Source organism: Neovison vison, chromosome 2 (genome assembly GCF_020171115.1).
Source record: "Neovison vison isolate M4711 chromosome 2, ASM_NN_V1, whole genome shotgun sequence".
In the NCBI taxonomy this organism is placed as follows: domain Eukaryota; kingdom Metazoa; phylum Chordata; class Mammalia; order Carnivora; family Mustelidae; genus Neogale; species Neogale vison.
This window is the reverse complement of record NC_058092.1, coordinates 656838-674199: the sequence shown is the minus strand read 5'-3', so window position 1 is coordinate 674199 and position 17362 is coordinate 656838. Positions and strand designations below refer to the sequence as shown.

At 58.6% G+C, this 17362-nt stretch overlaps 1 protein-coding gene across 1 annotated transcript; it reads left to right on the top strand.

The window, feature by feature from the left end:
* The first annotated feature begins 1174 nt into the window (after positions 1-1174).
* Positions 1175-16922, top strand: CDK11A (cyclin dependent kinase 11A). The gene is made up of 20 exons (XM_044236932.1): positions 1175-1266; positions 1741-1864; positions 2532-2647; positions 3527-3654; positions 4702-4840; positions 11038-11174; positions 11634-11756; positions 12041-12136; positions 12208-12369; positions 12659-12724; positions 13188-13363; positions 13717-13807; positions 14891-15012; positions 15244-15349; positions 15611-15732; positions 15810-15917; positions 15995-16111; positions 16231-16379; positions 16470-16659; positions 16754-16922. Exons 2-20 carry the CDS (start codon positions 1754-1756, stop codon positions 16844-16846), a joined length of 2352 nt encoding a protein of 783 aa, XP_044092867.1. The 5' UTR covers positions 1175-1266; positions 1741-1753; the 3' UTR covers positions 16847-16922.
* Positions 16923-17362: the final 440 nt, after the last annotated feature.

Here is a 17362-nt window from a genome sequence, read left to right as displayed (position 1 = left end):
TTGGGGCCTCGTCCTTCCCTTGCTTTAGAAATAGGAATGCCCCAGCTCCCCTGGCGAATCTGCCGGTGTCCCCCTCTCCTGGCTGAGGAGCCGCTTGGCCCAGAGGAGGTTCTGCTGACCCCCTGCCGCTTGGGTGCAAAGCCTCTGACGTTGCCGTCTCTGCAGAACTTCCTCGTTTTCCTGAGGTTCTGATTATGGGTTTCCTGGGCGCTGGATCGGTGCCCAGACTCCAAAAGGAGTTGGAAACTATGCTAATTGGTTAGAAAATAGGAATAGTAACCGGCAGCGCCCGCTATTTTAAAGATTGTAAGTAACCTCCACAGCCCGCTGCGGCTCCATCTCCCTGTGGGAGCCACAGCCACCTGCTCCCCGACTAAGCCCTCCATGCGCCCCCCCAGTTTTCTCTCCTCGTTTTGAGGAAAATCGGTGTTCACTGGCTATTTCCAGCCCCGTCTGCAGACGTGTGAGCTGAGTGTGAACCTGTCCGGGGCGACCCGGGCGCTGGGGTGGGGAGGGCCCGTCTCCGCGGCTTCCCGCACGGAGGTCGGCCTCCGAACCGGCTACGTCGCTCTCCACCGCACAGCTGGGGGCGAAGCGCGTGCGGGACTGCGGCCGTCGCCAGGGCAGTGCTCGGGGGCGGGCGCGGCGGTCAAGCCCGCTGCGGGGACACCTCGCTGCGCCTCGGCCCACCCCGGGGCTCCGGTTCTGCCGAAGCACGATAAAGCGAACCCTGCCCGCCTGCGTTGCCGTCGGGGGCCCCTCCTGTGTCGGCGCGTCCGAGCCGCGGGCGCCCGCAGTTCTCAGCACGAAGGAGAAAAGCGAGGGAGGCCCCGGCCCCAGGAGCCCAGTGCGACCGGCCCCTGTCCCTCTCGCCCTCTTTATGCCCGAACTGGTCGCCATAGTGTGGACGCCTACCTTCCCGCCCCCTCCCCTGTCTCTGTGTCCCCCCCGAAACCACGCAGGCCGGCCTGGCGCCGGGCGGGACAGGGACGGGCACGGGGCCCAGCGACGTGCCAGGCGCCGACGGGTCCCGGGCGGGGGCTGCCCGGGGGGCGGGGAACTGCCGCGGGAATTCCAGGACGGAAGTGACGCCACCAGCGCGCCGGATGCCCTCGGTCGGAGCGGGCGGCGGGCTCCGCCTCCGTGTGTCATCAGCCGGCGCCGACGCAGGAAGTGGCGACGCTACTGGCGCGCGCCGGGCGCTGTTTCTCCTCAGGCTCCGGGACCGGTGGCGGCGGTGGCGGCGGCAGCAGCAGCGGTGCAGGGGTGAGTGGCGGAGGGCCGGAACGAGCGGCGGGCGCAGCCAGCTCCCTGACCTCTCGCGTCCGGGCGTCGCTTCCCGCCTCGTCGCCCCGCGCGGAGCTGGGGGTTGAGGCGGCGTCGGGCCCGAACCCCGGCTCGTGGCGGCTGAGCCCAGGGGGCGAGGGTCCCGGCGTCGCGGCCGTGTCGCAGCGCCCCAGCCCGGCTCCCGGACCCTCCTGACGGCCAGCCCGGTGCGCGGGGAGGACGGGGAGCGCGCCGCGAGCTCCGCACGGAGGATCTCATGTAGCCCCCGGCGGGGCTGCCGTGAGCTCTGGCGGAAAGGTAACCGCGGGCGAGGGCGCGCCCCGGGCCGTCGGGGATGCCCCCGCGACGGCGGTCCGAGCGCGGGCGGCGCTGCCCCCGCGGGGCTGCGTGTCGGAGGCGGCGCGAGCCGGGGCCGGGGCGCCGCGTCCTGACGGGCCGGCTGTGCCTCCGCAGCGCCCTCACGCCAATGGGGGATGAGAAGGACTCCTGGAAGGTGAAGACGTTAGATGAGATCCTGCAGGAGAAGAAGCGGCGGAAGGAGCAGGAGGAGAAAGCGGAGATCAAACGGCTGAAAAACGTAAGCCGCGGCCCCGGTGCGAGCTTTTCCCGAGGACGATCCGTTTCTTTGCGCTCCTTGTCCCGTTGGAGCAGCGCGAGTTCGCGCCGGTGCCGCCGGCCCCCCGCGGTCACAGGGGAGCCCGAGCCCGGCCGAGCTCGGCGACGACGTGCAGCTGCCGCGCTGCGGCCGGTCGGCGGGGCCCGCGCCGAGAGCCTGCGTCCTGGCGCGGATGGACTCGGCCCCGCGGTGCTCGCGCGCCGGTGGCACCGTGTCCGGCTCAGTCCGCCGGGAGGCCGCCTTGGGGTTAGCGTTTCCTCCTTCGCTCCCTTCCCGGTTTGTGTGACGCCGTCCGGAGGACCCGGGAGCTGTGCGCGGTGCCGGCCGGAGTAGGCTTGGGGCGCCGCAGTCGCGGCTCGCGGCTGAACGGCCGGCGCGGGGCGCGCCTGGCAGCGGGTCGGGTGCGAGGACACGGGCCGCTCGGCCTGGAGTCGAGTACCGGCGGCGCCGCGCTGGCTCCGACTTCCCAGGTCAGGCCGGGTTTCCAGAGTTCCCTTCGGCTCCGTGAGCGCCGGCGGGAAGGAGCACTGCGCCTTCAGAGCGGGAGGGAGACGCGTTTTCGGAAGCGGGCAGGCTGTCTGCCGCCCAGAAGACGTGCTGAGACGAAATGTCTTTCTCCTTGCTTTAGTCTGATGACCGCGATTCCAAGCGGGATTCCCTTGAGGAAGGGGAGCTGAGGGACCACCGCATGGAGATTACGATCCGGAACTCACCGTACAGACGAGAGGACTCCATGGAAGACAGGTGGGGGCGAGGGGCTCCGCCAGGGGGGCGGTCCAGGCCGCACGTGCTCTTCGCTTCCCGCAGGTTGGGTCCCACCACGGAGCTGGGGGCCGTTGGGCTCTTCTCCGCATTACTTGGGAAACGTTTGTAGTTGTGACCTCAGGTTTGCCTCCCAGTCGAGGCGGACTCTGTGTGATCACTGTCCCCCTCACCCGTCTTAGCAAAGTCCGGCTGAGTGTGTATCTCTTTCCTTGCACTCAGCCTTCAGTTAAGCTCACACCAACCACAAGCTACATTTATTCATTTGTTTACTTATTTGTAAGGATTTTTATTTATATTTTTGATTCGTTCTTGTACACATGGTCAGCACCAAATGATCCATCATCAGAGAGTTAAAGCCAACGTGACCAGGAAGTAAGGTACAGAGGCATAGATCAAGTCTTCTGGGGTTCCAGTCCTACAGGCAGCTGAAGATATTGTTGAGGGACCCTTTGGGGTCATTAAGTTTTATTAAGATTGTGCTACCTGTATCTTAACACCTTTACTGAGACGTAAACGATAAGGTGTGTGTATGTATGTATACACGGAGCGTGCGGTTTGAGATACTTGTCCATACTTGTGCAGTTGTGGTCATGGTAATGAACATGTCCATCGCCCCCTAAGCTTCCCTGGGACTGACTGTTCCATGTGGATGTTGATTTTTCACTTACACTTCTGATCTGAGTCTGTATTTGATAATCCGTTTTGGCTTAAGTTTAATCGCTAACAGTGCTTAAAATGATGGGTCAGATGGAACTCCTGTGTTCTGAACAGTGCGTGTTTCTGGGGCGGAGGAGCTCCGCAGCGCCCTGACTCCCCGCGTGACTCTCGAGCGTGATGTGATGCTGTCGTGTATTTCAGAGGCGAGGAGGATGACTCTTTGGCTATCAAACCTCCGCAGCAAGTGTCTCGGAAAGAAAAGGCTCATCACAGGAAAGATGAAAAGAGGAAAGAGAAACGTAGGCATCGTAGCCATTCAGCAGAAGGGGGTACAGAAGTTTTTCTTATTTTTACTTCTACTTCTTTTTGGTATCATGTTCAGGTGTGGTGTGTTTCCTGGATCACGATCTGCTGATTCATCCAGAGGACAGTTGAAAGAAAAGAGAAAGTAAAATTTTAGCTGAAAGCCTAAATTTATTATAGATCATTCCAAATAGCTGTATCATTTTTCTTCTGGTGTCTTTTTCTCCTTCTTACATTGTTGTGGGTTAGTTCATTTAAATGTAATACTATGTTAATTCGACAAATGTAGGGGATTTGTTTGTATTTTTTATAGCGATTCAGTGTTGAATTACCTGAAGAAAGAAAGATCCTTGATCAAGTCCCATTGGGTTTGATCTCCCACCATTATTAAGGGTTCTTAGGGTGTTGGGAAACATGGCCCTGGCACCCGGTTTAGGTGTCATTGTTACAAAAGCAGTTGATGTGCGTGGTGTGTCACACAAGATGGAAATCCACCAGGAGTTGCGCTCTGTCCTGCGTTCTTGACGAACGATGCTGGTGGTGGTGCTTCATTACGGGACTGGTGTACAGCTGACCCTGGAACAGCACGGGCTGGAACTCCATGGTCCGCTTGTACATGGATGTTTCCTAGTAACTGCAGGACGGCGCCGTAAATGCACTTTCCCTTCTTGTTTCTCTGACAGTAATCTTTTGGATATCGCTCACGCAGTTGTTAGAGTACAGTAGGGAACACATGTGACCCAGAAGACACGTCGTCAGTAAAGCCTCTGGTCGGCAGTAGGCTGTTCGTAGTCGAGTGCTCAGGACTCATAATTACCCTTGGGTTTCCGGCTGCGTCGGGGCACGTGTGCCCCTGCCCTGTGTTCAGGGCTCAGCTGTCATCCAGTCGTAGGTTATTTAATACAGAAAGTTGAAAGACAGGATGAAGTTACAATTCTATTCAGTGGTCACCACCTTATTTTCCCCTGATTTGGAGGCTCCAGTCATTAATTAAAATGCTTCTCTTCACTGTGTATTTGCAAATTATGTTTTGGGAATCGGGCCCCTTTGCGTAACACTTTGTTTCTCCTTAGGGAAGCACGCCAGAGCGAAGGACAAGGAGCGAGAGCACGAGCGCCGGAAACGGCACCGCGAGGAGCAGGACAAGGCTCGTCGGGAGTGGGAGAGGCAGAAGAGGAGGGAGATGGCCCGGGAACACTCCAGAAGGGAGAGGTGAGGGAACACATTTTTTTTTTTTTTTTTTTTTAAAAGATTTTATTTATTTATTTGGCAGACAGAGATCACAAGTAGACAGAGAGGCAGGCAGAGAGAGAGAGAGAGGAGGAAGCAGGCTCTCCGCGGAGCAGACAGCCCGATGCGGGGCTCGATCCCAGGACCCTGGAATCATGACCTGAGCCGAAGGCAGAGGCTTAACCCACTGAGCCACTCAGGTGCCCCAGAGGGAACACATTTTTAAGGAGCCCAGATGGAGCACTCCTGGGTATAGCAGGCTGTCAGAGTGGCAGAAGAGACCATCTTGACACATAGTGACCTGGCAGCATAACACAGATGTGACACGGAAGTGGTTTATGGGCCCAGAGTCCCAGTGCAGTGAACGTGGGGTGGTGCTTGTCAAGAGATTTGTCCTGAAGGGATTAAGTTTTGTTTTCTTTTTTAAAGATTTTATTTAGTTATTTGACAGACCGAGATCACAAGCAGACAGAGAGGCAGGCAGAGAGGGTGGGGGGAAGCAGACTCCCCGCGGAGCAGAGAGCCCAGTGTGGGGCTTGATCCCAGGACTCTGGGATCATGACCCGAGCTGAAGGCACAGGCTTCAGCTGAGCCACCCAGGCGCCCCGGGATTAAGTTTTTACTGTACCTGAAAGACAGAAATAGGTGTGAATCTTCCTGAGAAAAGATGATGAAGGGAATGGAACTCTGGGTGTCGGTTTCTCCGGGTGGAAGCTGCTGGGGAAGGTGCTTAGGAGCCAGGCCAGGCCAGCAGTTGCCCGAGATTCCGTGTAAGAGTGTGATGTGGACCTGAAGGAAGGGGCATTGCTGGCAGGAGCTGGGTCTGAGGTGGGAATTCAGACAAAGGAATGAAGTTTTGGGGCCAAACGCCTAACAGTGAAGAGGGAAGGAAGGTAGAGGAGAGGTAATCTTCCTGGGCCTCTCAGCTGACAGTGCGGGAAGAGGAGCTGGAACACTCTGAGCTTGATGCGTGAGGGTGGGGTGCGCCTCTTGAGAGGACGCGGCGGGGGTGCTCTCTCTCTCTTGGAGATAGCCCAGTGCACGTATAGGAGTTCTGACACACAATCTACACCCAAGAGAAGTCTGGTTTAGGGTGATTTCTGCAGAAGTACTTACGGAGTGCATGGTCTGTACCAAGCTCTGTTCTCGGTGGCCTAAGCCAGGAAAACTAAGGGAATACATTGCTCGGGGTTCTCTGAAAGACTAGACTGCAGGTTACACTGTAGTTCTTTCAGACAAAACAAAGGGAAATCCAAAGGCCTGGGAGCTGAGACACCAGGCTCTTGGACCTTTGTCTCCAAGTACACCCCTGTGGGCTCAGATTCCTAGAGGAAAGCATCTGTATAGGCCCAGATCTGTTCATAAGGGCCAGATGTGAATAAGAGGGCCACCTCTGGCAGTTGCGGTCATTTCCAGAGAAAGCTTGGTGGCTGGCCTGCTACAAGGAAGGGAGAAGTAGGAGGGTGGATATTGCTGACATTCCCGGCAACAAAGGCCGAAGGGGTGAACTGAGAAAGGTGTGAGAAGAGCCTTTGTTCTCGAGGAGGTGGTGTGGGGCGGGGCAAACGGAGTCTTCAGGTGAAGGTCGGAGATCACAAGGTGAGCGGAGCTTTGTGGCCAGGTTCATGGCCAGCATGTGAATCACCCACGTTTGCCCGGCTCTGTGCTGACTCCGTTTAGGACGGGCTGACCGTGCAGCTGTGCACACACAGCGGTGACCCGAGGAAGCCAAGCTTGAAAATAAAAAACGTATCCAAAAAAAAGAGCAGTGGCCGCACTCTAGTCGGGAGATGGAGTTCACAGATTAGCACCGCGTGTTACCAAACAGCAACTAAGAGGAAAAATGAGAGTCCAAACTTGCTACAATGTGTTACTCGAAATGTCCAGTTCTCTCTCTCTCTCTCTCTCTCTCTCTCTCTCTCTTCTTTCTTTTTTTTAAGATTTTTGTTAGAGGGCCGCCTGGGTCATTTAGTCGGTTAAATGTCTGCCTTCAGCCCAGGGTCATGGGATCAAGCCCTGCGTTGGCCTCCCTGCTCAGCGGGGAGTCTGCCTCTCCCTCTGCCTGCTGCTTCCCCTGCATGTGTGCGCGCGCTGTCTCTCACTCACTCAACGTCTTAAAAAGAAAAAAATTTGTTAGAGTGCCCCTGAAATATGTCCAGTTTTCTTTCTTTCTTTTTTTTTTTTTCTTAAGATTTTTATTTATTTATTCAACAAAGATCACAAGTAGGCAGAGAGAGGTGGGGAAGCAGGCTCCCCGCAGCGCAGAGAGCCTGACGGGGGTGCTCCATCCCAGGAGCCCAAAACCCACGACCCAAGCTGAAGGCAGAGGCTTTAACCCACTGAGTCACCAGGCACCCCTGAAGTATGTCCAGTTTTCAACAAAAGGTTTTAAAACATAAAAGAAATAGGAAAGTGTGACTCTGTATGAAGGAAGAAAAGCGTCGGTCGAAACTGAGTGTTCCACATTAGCAAGGAACTTGAAATGGAGCAATAGAAATTAGGCTTTTTGAAGAATGGAGAGAATTAACAAAGGATGAACAGAGCCTCAAAGATCTGTGGGACTTGGGCTGCCTGGGTGGCTCAGTTAAAGCCTCTGCCTTCAACTCAGGTCATGATCCCAGGCTCCTGGGATCGAGCCCCAAATCGGGCTCTCTGCTCAGCGGGGAGCCTGCTTCCTCCTGTCTCTCTCTCTCTCTCTCTCTCTCTGCCTCTCTGCCTACTTGTGATCTCTATCTGTCAAATAAGTAAATAAAATGTTTAAAAAAAAAAATCTGTGGGACAGCATCTGTTCTTCCCACACCCATGTAATTGGTGGTCCCAGGAGAGAAGAGGGAAGCAGCACAAAGATGTTTTTTTAAACGATGCCCGAGAACGTCCCAGATTTGATGACAAGCATTTATCTACACATCCTAGAAGCTCAGTACCCCAAGTAGGATTCATAGACTGACATCACAGTGAAACTGCTGAAAGCCAGAGAAAAATCCTGAAAGGAAGCAGGAGAAAAATCTACATAGAAGGTGGGCTTCAGTGTGATTGATGGCTGACTTCTCAAAGTCAGTGGGGGCCAGAAGGCGGTGGCCTGGCAGGCCCCACTGCTGAAAGAAAGCCTGGCAACCAGGAATTTTGTATCCAGCAAAATTCTTCTTCCAAAGTGAGGGGAATAAGAAAGATAAACCAGTGGAATTCATTATTAACAAGACCTGCCTTAAATACTCAAGGAAGACCTTCATGTTGAGTGGAAATGACAGCAGAAGGTATCAGATTCAGGAAGGAAAGACGAGCACTGGGAATGGTAAAGGCTCAAGTTGACGTAACAGAATCTACAAATGTTTCTTCTCACATCTGAATATCCATAAGAGACACGATTGCATGAAACGCTGGTGGGTGAAATGCTGTGGTGTGACCCCACGCGTGTGGGTTGCACGGAGACGGGGAGGGCCCGAGCCGTTGTGCACGGGGCTCCGGCGTTCCCTGGGATGAAGTCAGTCTGAGAAGATGCCCATCCTGGAGCAGCCACGAAGAGACGGACGGACTAGTGCACACGGGACTCGGCAGGGTTTTCTGGAGAGCCTTACTTAAACCAAAAAGACGGAAGGCATAAAATTCAAACAGTAACAGAAAGCAAATTCAGCCAAATCCATAATTACATGAAACGTGGAGTGCTTTGTGTACCCCAGAGGAGAGGTTCTTCGACAGCAAAGCAAGATCCAGTACATTGTCTATAAAGAGAACCTCTTAGTCCACGACAAAAATAAGTCAAAAGTAAACATACGGACAGAGATGTCCCACACCCACAGCAGCCGCAGAGCGCAAGTGGTCAGGCGCGACATCAGTTACCTGACAGAAGTCAGACCCGCGCCGACACAGGGCTTCCCAGTGACAGAGGGTCCGTACCGCAGAAGGGAGTGATGGCAGCAAACGTGTATGTGCCTGACCGCTGACGGGAGAAGTGGGTCGTCCGTCAGTGCCAGTTGCAGTTTCAATACCGTGTTGTCCCTGTTGGCAGAACAACCAGAGAGGAGGATGTAAAACATCCGGAAAGTAGCCTGCACAGGCTCGGTCTCACTGACCTTGCACGCTGCGCCCCACAGCCAGCTGCAGGCTACACACTCGGAAAGGGAAGGTTGTGCCGCGTGGATCTTGCGTGGGCCACACAGCGGGTTTCAGATCTGAGAACTGAGGTCGTACAAAGTATACCCTCTTCCCACAAAAGGGTTAAAGTAGAAATCAACACAAAGAAACAAACTTGAGGGAATCCTCAAATGTTTAGAAATCCCACCGTCCTTTTCTGAATAACCTATGGCCCAAATAAATGAAAAGGAAACACAAGTGCGTTGGGGGCTCAGTCGGTCAAGCTTCCGACTTGATCTCAACTCGGGTCTTGGTCTCAGGGTCTTGAGTTCAAGCCGCACGTTGGGCATCTCCAACATGCTCCGCAGGTTGAGCATGAAACCTACTGGAAGAAGAAAAAACAACATTTTGAACGGAATGAAAACAGAAGCAGGATGCCCAGAGTTAGTGATGCAGAAAAGGCTGTGCGTGGAGTGGGATGTTTGGCTTTTAGGCACTGAGAACAGCAAAGTTGTCAGGTCAGCAGCCGAGCCTCTACCCTTAGCAGAAGAGAGAGGCAGACTCAACCCAAAGAAAGCAGAAGGAGTATCCACAGAATCCCAAACACAAAGAATCAGGCTGGTGGGGCAGGCGAAGAGCTGGCCACCGGTGGGCGCGAGGGGGCCTGCCAGGAACTAGCGTGCAGAGTCGTTGCACGACTTCATAAGTTTATGAAAAATGGAATTCTCTGGTTGGGCCTCCTGTTCCGTTACAGCTTTTATCTCACAACAGTTTGGACTCGGCACTTAAGAATCGTTCCTAGAATCCTGGGCTTCCGCAGCAGGGCCCTCTGATGGGCCCCAGAGTCAGCACAGGCCCAGGGACTGGACCGCGGGCCTTGTTCCATTTTCGCCATTGTTCGTGCTCATTTCTGTTGGGGTATACTGGGGCGTACTTTCTTCTTTTTCAGCGTACTGGCTCCTTTATATTCGGACGTATCTGAAAGTTCACTGCCACTGGCCCATTTGCACTGTTTGCCTGTGTTGTGGGGCGGGCCGCGCGTGCGGTCCCTGGCGACTCGCCGCCTTCATGAAGCAGCTTTTGCCCGCTGCCCTTCACATGCCACACTCGGGCCTGCTGGGCTGGCGAATCTCCTGGGGGTCCGTCTGCCACAGAATCCAGTGAGGAGGAGGGACAGGGCCCAGGCCTGCGTCCAGATCCTCCACACCTTCCCCAGGTGGACTCGTCCCTCCTCGCTGTCGCCCCTGAAGACCCAGACCGCCATAAAGGTGGATGTAAGCTGTGCTGCCGGCCATGCCTAGCAGGCCCGCCCGACCGGCGTCCGGAAGCATTGGGCTCCGGGTGCATTTGCTTTCTTCCTCCTCCTCTTCTTTAAGGATTCTGTTCGTTCATTTGACAGAGGGGTCACAGGCAGGCAGAGGGGCAGGCAGAGGGCGAGGAAGGGAAGCTCCCGCCGAGCAGAGAGCCCGATGCGGGGCTCAATCCCAGGCCCCCAAGGTCATGACCCGAGCCAAAGGCAGAGCCACCCAAGCGCCCCTTTCTTCTTCTTTTTTAAAGACTCTCTTCATCTGAGGGGCGCCTGGGTGGCTCCGTCAGTGAAGCCTCCGTCTTCAGCCCAGGGCAGGATTCTGGCTTCTGGGATCAAGCCCCACATCGGGTTCCCTGCTTGGTGGGGAGCCTACTGGGCCCCTCTGCCTGCTCTTCCGCTGCTTGTGCGTGAGCTCGCTCTCTCAATCTCTCAGTCTCTGTCAAATCGATAAAAATGTTAAAAAAAAAACCAACTTTTATTTGAGAGAAAGAAAGTGTACAAACGGGGAGGGGGGCAGAGATAGGTCAGCAGAGTCTGCACCGACCGTGGAGCCTTTCGCGGGGCTCAGTCTCCTGACCCCAAGGTCATGACCCGAGCCCAAACCAAGACTGACCCCCCCACCCCAGGCACCCCTTGCTTGGTTCTCTCGCGTCTGTCAGGACGTGTGCTCTGGATGTTGGTGGTTTTGAGGAAGCCCTTTCTGGTTTGAATAACCTAAATGGGCAATTTCTAAATATGCACAGAAAGCGCTTGGGGTGAAAAAGGGAAACGAGAGAGCGTTGGCCTGTGCTCCTTGCAGGGACCGCCTCGAGCAGCTGGAGAGGAAGCGGGAGCGGGAGCGGAAGATGCGGGAGCAGCAGAAGGAGCAGCGGGAGCAGAAGGAGCGGGAGCGGCGGGCGGAGGAGCGGCGGAAGGAGCGCGAGGCCCGCAGGGAAGGTGGGGGCAGGCGCGTCTTGTGGCTGGGGTGAGCTCACTCAGGGACGAGGTGCTCTGGCCCGTGGCCTTGCGACACGGGGGCAGGCCCCGGGGCTCAGCAGTTGAGCCCGACCATGCGGTCCCGGGCCCAGGAAGGCCGTGGGCACTTGAGGGGTGCGGCGAGGGTGCGTGGCGGGGCCTTCCCGGGCCCGGCGCTGGGCTGCCGTTTCTGCTGCCCACGCTGGCCCGGCACAGGCTTGCAGAGGTGGGTCGTGGCCCCTTCCTTTCTGACCAGTGGAGGGGAGGGAGTCTGGAAGGTCCTTGTGGGTCCTCAGGAACAGCCTCCAGCCTCTGCCGCCAGAGCTATGAGCACATGTTCTGCGTCACCACCGGTAGGGGTGCGGCGGAGACCTGACCGAGGCAGGGCCCTGCCGCAGAGGGTGCCGCCAGCCCCGCCTCCCGCTGTGTTTTGTGCCCCAGTGTCCGCGCATCACCGAGCGATGAGAGAGGACTACGGCGACAAGGTGAAAGCCGGTCACTGGAGCCGCAGCCCGCTGCGGCCGCCCCGAGAGAGGTTCGAGCTGACAGACGGCCGGAAGCCAGGTGCGGGCGCGGGGCCCGGCGCTCGGCAAACAAAGGCGTCACGAAAACGTGCTTTTGTTGTGCAGTGAGATGGGCTGTAGGACTCCCGGAGCCACGGCGGGCCCGTCGTTAGTGTGGAGCTTGTGTGTGTCGGAGGCCCCGTGAGGGGTCGAGAGCGGGCTTCCCGCCCAGTGGGGGGGCGCGTGTCACCCAGGCCCCAGCCGGCCTCTGCAGGGAAGATGCTGTCGGGTCTTGTCTGTGGTCAGACGCTTCCCGCGTTCGACTTTGACGGTTTGTTTCCTAAGTGAAAGAAGAGAAAACGGAGGAGCGAGACCTGCTGTCCGACCTGCAGGACGTCAGCGACAGTGAAAGGAAAAGCAGCTCTGCCGAGTCCTCGTCAGGTCCGCGCCGGCTCCGCGGGGGTGGGGGGCCTCGTCCCCGCTCTGCGCTTCCAGCTGTTTTCTTCCAACAGCGGAGTCGGGGTCAGGTTCGGAAGAGGAGGAGGAGGAGGAGGAGGAAGAGGAGGAGGAGGAGGAGGAGGAGGAGGGCAGCAGCAGCGAAGAGTCGGAGGAGGAGGAGGAGGAGGAGGAGGAGACGGGCAGCAACTCCGAGGACGCGTCGGGACAGTCGGCCGGTGAGGAGGCGCGGGGCTCCCACGGTCGCTTCCGGTGCTGACAGGCTTCGGAGGAATCACCGGCGCTCTCCGTTCAAAAATGCTCCCAAATGGGAAATGCTTTGGTGTCTGGGGTTCCCATAAGACCCCAAAAGTGATTATTTACAGCGGTTCTTGCTTTTCGTTAGCTAAAGCAGACCCTTGTTTGTGCCCGTGGAGGGTCTGAAGAGCCCCAGAAAGAGGCTAAGCCCAAACCTTCGGGGCCCGGGCCTGCAGGTGTGAGCAGACGCCCGCCTGCTCTGTCTTGCAGAGGAAGTGAGTGAGGACGAGATGAGTGAGGACGGAGAGCGGGGCAGCGAGAACCACGTCCTGGTCGGTGAGCGGCGCCCCCGCGAGGCAGTCCTTCCCTCGGCTGCCCCTCAGCTCTGTGACCCTTTCCAAAGCCCGCAGGTCACCGTCTTGTGTGCGTACCCCTCGCCCGAGGCACAGGCAGCCGGCTCCCTGAGGGACGACCTGCTTGTGACCGTGGAGGGCCGGCATCCCCGTGGCTTAGACACGGCAGGGCGGGCAGCAGCCGGGCTGGGCCCTCAGGGCCCGAGAGACGAGTCCCGGCTGTGCCGCCTTTGAGCCCTGGCTCCGGTCAGCGGCTCCCAGGCCCCGGCTGAGCTGGTGAACCCCAAGACCCCAGTGCCCTCTGCCCAGAGTGGTGGGGTACACACATCTGGGGTCGCCTCTGCGGCTCTGGCATGTACTTGGTGCCTCCCCCTCCCCCCGCCGAGCACGAGAGGGACGATGACATCGCTTATTCCTGGTTCCACAGTTGGGTTTAACGTTTGAAGTTCCAGAGTCCCGATTTGACCGAGACTCCGGAGAAAGTGAGGAAGGGGAGGAAGAAGCCGGCGAGGGCACTCCACAGAGCAGCGCCCTGACCGAAGGCGACTTTGTGCCCGACTCTCCCGCCTTGTCACCCATTGAACTCAAACAGGAGCTGCCCAAGTACCTCCCTGCCCTGCAGGTCCGGCGTCCCTGCACCCCAGGGCTGGCTCGGCTTGGCTGACGGTGGATGGGGCTGGGGGTTGAGAGTGGGGCCTCTGCTGTGGGCACCTGCCACCGGGTCACCCGTCCCGCAGGGGAAGGTGCCGGGGCTTTGGCAGTGTCATCCCTGGTGTTATCTTAGCACAGAGCAGGCAGACCGGGTTTTGTGGCAGGTGGTTTTATTTCTTGATCCAGGAGCACTGCTCACTGAGGAAGCCGGGCGGGAGGGCCGCTGGGCACCGCCCCCCAGACGCTTGGGGGCAGGGCCTGCTGCCCCAGCTCCGTGCTGGTGTGAGCGCGGCCGCGGCGTCCTCACGGCGTGCTTCCTTCCAGGGTTGTCGCAGCGTGGAGGAGTTCCAGTGCCTGAACAGGATCGAGGAAGGCACTTACGGGGTGGTGTACAGAGCAAAGGACAAGAAAACAGGTGCGTGCAGTATCGCGTGGTCCCCCAGGGTGGGGGGAGGGAGATGTGGGGCAGGAGCGAGGTGGCACAGAGAACCTCTCCTCGGGCAGGAAGGAATCTCCTGAGGAGCACTGTCCTTGGGCATTCCCACCGTACTTTCTCAGGCCTGGTGTGTTTCCCCTGCACAGTCTTGCTGGGCCCACGAGGACTCTGGGAGGGAGGCAGGCCGGGCGTTCTGCCTAAGCCACAGGGAGCTTGCAGGGACTGACATCCAAGCCCGGGCCATCCTGGCCCTTGGCACCCTCAGAGTCTAGGTCATTGAACACATGGTTCCTGCCCTCCTGGGAGTCTTCCCTCCACAGATGCCCAGTCACGGCCTCGCCTTACCTGGTCCTTACCAGCTAAGGACTCACGGGCCCCTGAGCAGTTGACTTCTTGATGTCTGTGGAGTCCAGAGGTCAGCCTGACCGTGAGGCTCTGCTGCTTGCTTGTGGTGGCAGGTGCCTCGGCTCCAGGGAGGGGTGTGGAGTCCACTTCGAGTGCTAGCACCTGAACAGGTGCGTGAGCCGTGGCCTGGAAGCTTCCCTGGCACCGCATCTGGGTCTTGGAAACTCAGGGAGGCCACTTGAGATCCTGAGACCCTGGTGAATGTTTCTGTGTTGGGATGTTGAGGTTTGCGGTGTCTCCTGGCGAACCACAGCAGGGACAGAGAGGATGGGAAACCCTTACCTGTTTTGGAGGAAAGCTGGTTTGGAAATAGGCCTCATGTTTCATTCAGGTTTGGGCTTTTTCTCTTGGTGCGGATGTGAATCATCCGTTAAAACAAGACTTCTCGGGGCACCGGAGTGGCTCAGTGGGTTCAGCCTCTGCCTTCGGCTCGGGTCATGGTCCCGTGGTCCCCCCGCATCGGGCTCTCTCTCAGCAGGGAGCCTGCTTCTCTCTCTGCCTGCCTCTCTGCCTACTTGTGATCTCTGTCAAATAAATAAATTAAATTAAGTTTTAAAAACACAAGACTCCTCTGTGCACAAGAACCCCTCCCGAGCCCCAGCCGCGTGCGTACGTGTGGAAGGAGGCGTCCTCAACCTGCCGCCCAACTGTTCGCAGATGAAATTGTGGCTTTGAAGCGGCTGAAGATGGAGAAGGAGAAAGAGGGCTTTCCCATCACATCTCTGAGGGAGATCAACACCATCCTTAAGGCACAGCACCCCAACATCGTCACCGTCCGGGTAAGGCCTCCCGGGCCTGTGCCCCAAGGGCAGCCTGGGGGTCGCGCTCACCCATGTTGTGCAAAAACGGAGGCTTCACGGCCCGGCCACATCAGCCCCTTGAAGGTTACCACACCTGACCCTAACAGGTCCCTGCCATCTGCGTGCGTCTAGGCCCCAGGAGTCCGCGGTCACGGGCTGGGGCCGAGAGGGGACCCCCAGGTGACCTACCCGCTGCCTTTTGTCTCTCAGGAAATCGTTGTGGGCAGCAACATGGACAAGATCTACATCGTGATGAACTACGTGGAACACGACCTCAAGAGTCTGATGGAGACCATGAAGCAGCCTTTCTTGCCAGGTGGGGCCCGCGGCACGGTGGGCACGGTCCTGAGTCACTCCTGCCGCCGCGGCCCTCTGCTGTCCCCCAACGGGAACCGCCCACCCTCGGGCCACCTGGGCCGCAGGCGCGTCCCTGACCCTGTAACTGACACGCTCCCGCTGTGCACGTGCACGCCCCCCAGGGCCGTGCTGAGCCGGGCGCGCTCGGATGTGCCCTGGGGTGCCTGGTCGCTGCCGCGGCAGGCAGATGACCCAGGGCCGTGACCCCGCTGCCCTCTAGGGGAGGTGAAGACCCTGATGATCCAGCTGCTGCGCGGCGTGAAGCATCTCCACGATAACTGGATCCTGCACCGGGACCTCAAGACCTCCAACCTGCTGCTCAGCCACGCGGGCATCCTCAAGGTGGGTCCCCGCGGCTCCCCCTCAGGGCTGCCCCCACCTGGGCCTCAGTGGCCGCCCACAGCCCTCGGTCCTTGCAGGTCGGGGACTTTGGGCTGGCAAGGGAATACGGGTCCCCTCTGAAGGCCTACACCCCAGTCGTGGTGACCCTGTGGTACCGTGCCCCGGAGCTGCTGCTTGGTGCCAAGGTGAGTGCTGGGGGCTGGGGGACCTGACCTGTGCTCGCCGCTCATGCAGCCCCCTGAGTGCACCCCTGGTCCCCCAGGAGTACTCCACGGCTGTGGACATGTGGTCGGTGGGCTGCATCTTTGGGGAGCTGCTGACCCAGAAGCCGCTTTTTCCTGGGAAGTCGGAAATCGATCAGATCAACAAAGTGTTTAAGGTGCGTCTGTGGCTCCTGCCTGCAAAGCGCCCTGCCTGGTACATGCTGGCACCCGGGACCGGACCCTCCCGTGCAGGCCAGGGGCCGTTCTGAGACTCGTCTGTCTGTCTTTCTCTCAGGACCTGGGTACCCCCAGTGAGAAGATCTGGCCCGGCTACAATGACCTCCCCGCAGTCAAGAAGATGACCTTCACCGAGTATCCCTACAACAACCTCCGCAAACGCTTTGGGGCGCTGCTGTCAGACCAGGGCTTTGACCTCATGAACAAGTGTGTGAACCTGTGGGCGCAGCCCCTCCCCCGTGCCCTCACACCCCCACCCCCACCCCCGCTGAACGCCAAGGGCTCTTCTTCCCCCAGGTTCCTAACCTACTTCCCTGGGCGGAGAGTCAGTGCAGAGGACGGCCTCAAGCATGAGTATTTCCGAGAGACCCCCCTCCCCATCGACCCCTCGATGTTCCCCACGTGGCCCGCCAAGAGTGAGCAGCAAAGGGTCAAGCGTGGCACAAGCCCACGGCCCCCAGAGGGAGGCCTGGGGTACAGCCAGCTGGTGAGGGGCCGGGCTGGCAGAGGAGGGAAGATGTGGGGGCTCCCCGAGGCGAGGCCGGCCCGGCCGGGGCCCCACAGTGCCACTTGCTCCCCAGGGCGACGACGACCTGAAGGAGACCGGCTTCCACCTCACGACCACCAGCCAGGGGGCCTCGGCCGCAGGCCCCGGCTTCAGCCTCAAGTTCTGAGGTCTGGCGCGGAGCCCACTCCAGCCCCGTGGGGGCCGCCCAGCAAGACGTGGCCGGGACCAGGGCGGGTGCCGGAGGCAGCACACGGGTCCAGACCCAGGCCCTGCTCTGCCTGGTCGCAGCTCCCGCAGGCTGGCGTGGCCGCGGATCTCCGCCTCGAGTCTCGGGCTGCCCGCCTCGTTTGCTTTTCCACGTTTTATTTCATCTTGGCTTGTAAATTTGTAGAATTAAACCACATTTTCCTTGCTGTGGAAGGAAAGGCTGTATTTTTCCGAATGTGTCAGACTTGCCGTGCGGGGAGTAGAGGCGGCGACCATCAGAGGCCAGTGCGGACGGCGCACCCTCGACACGCAGGGTCCCGCGCTTGCCGCCGGCGGACTGGCCTTGCTGTGGAATGAGGTCCGGGCGGGACTTTTTCTACTTTTAATTTTCAGGCTGCTGCCTCACACCTTCCTGACCCTCACTCAGGGCATCCACGGCCCCCGGCCCCTCAGAGCCGGTGTGCAAGCTCTTGGC

Excerpts from the sequence above, each read along its gene's own strand:
- CDK11A (XM_044236932.1), top strand. The coding sequence starts at position 1,754 with ATGGGGGATGAGAAGGACTCCTGGAAGGTGAAGACGTTAGATGAGATC. Across the intron at positions 4,841-11,037 it reads GAACACTCCAGAAGGGAGAG|GGACCGCCTCGAGCAGCTGG; the intron begins GTGAGGGAACAC and ends TGCTCCTTGCAG. Across the intron at positions 16,112-16,230 it reads AGATCAACAAAGTGTTTAAG|GACCTGGGTACCCCCAGTGA; the intron begins GTGCGTCTGTGG and ends TCTTTCTCTCAG.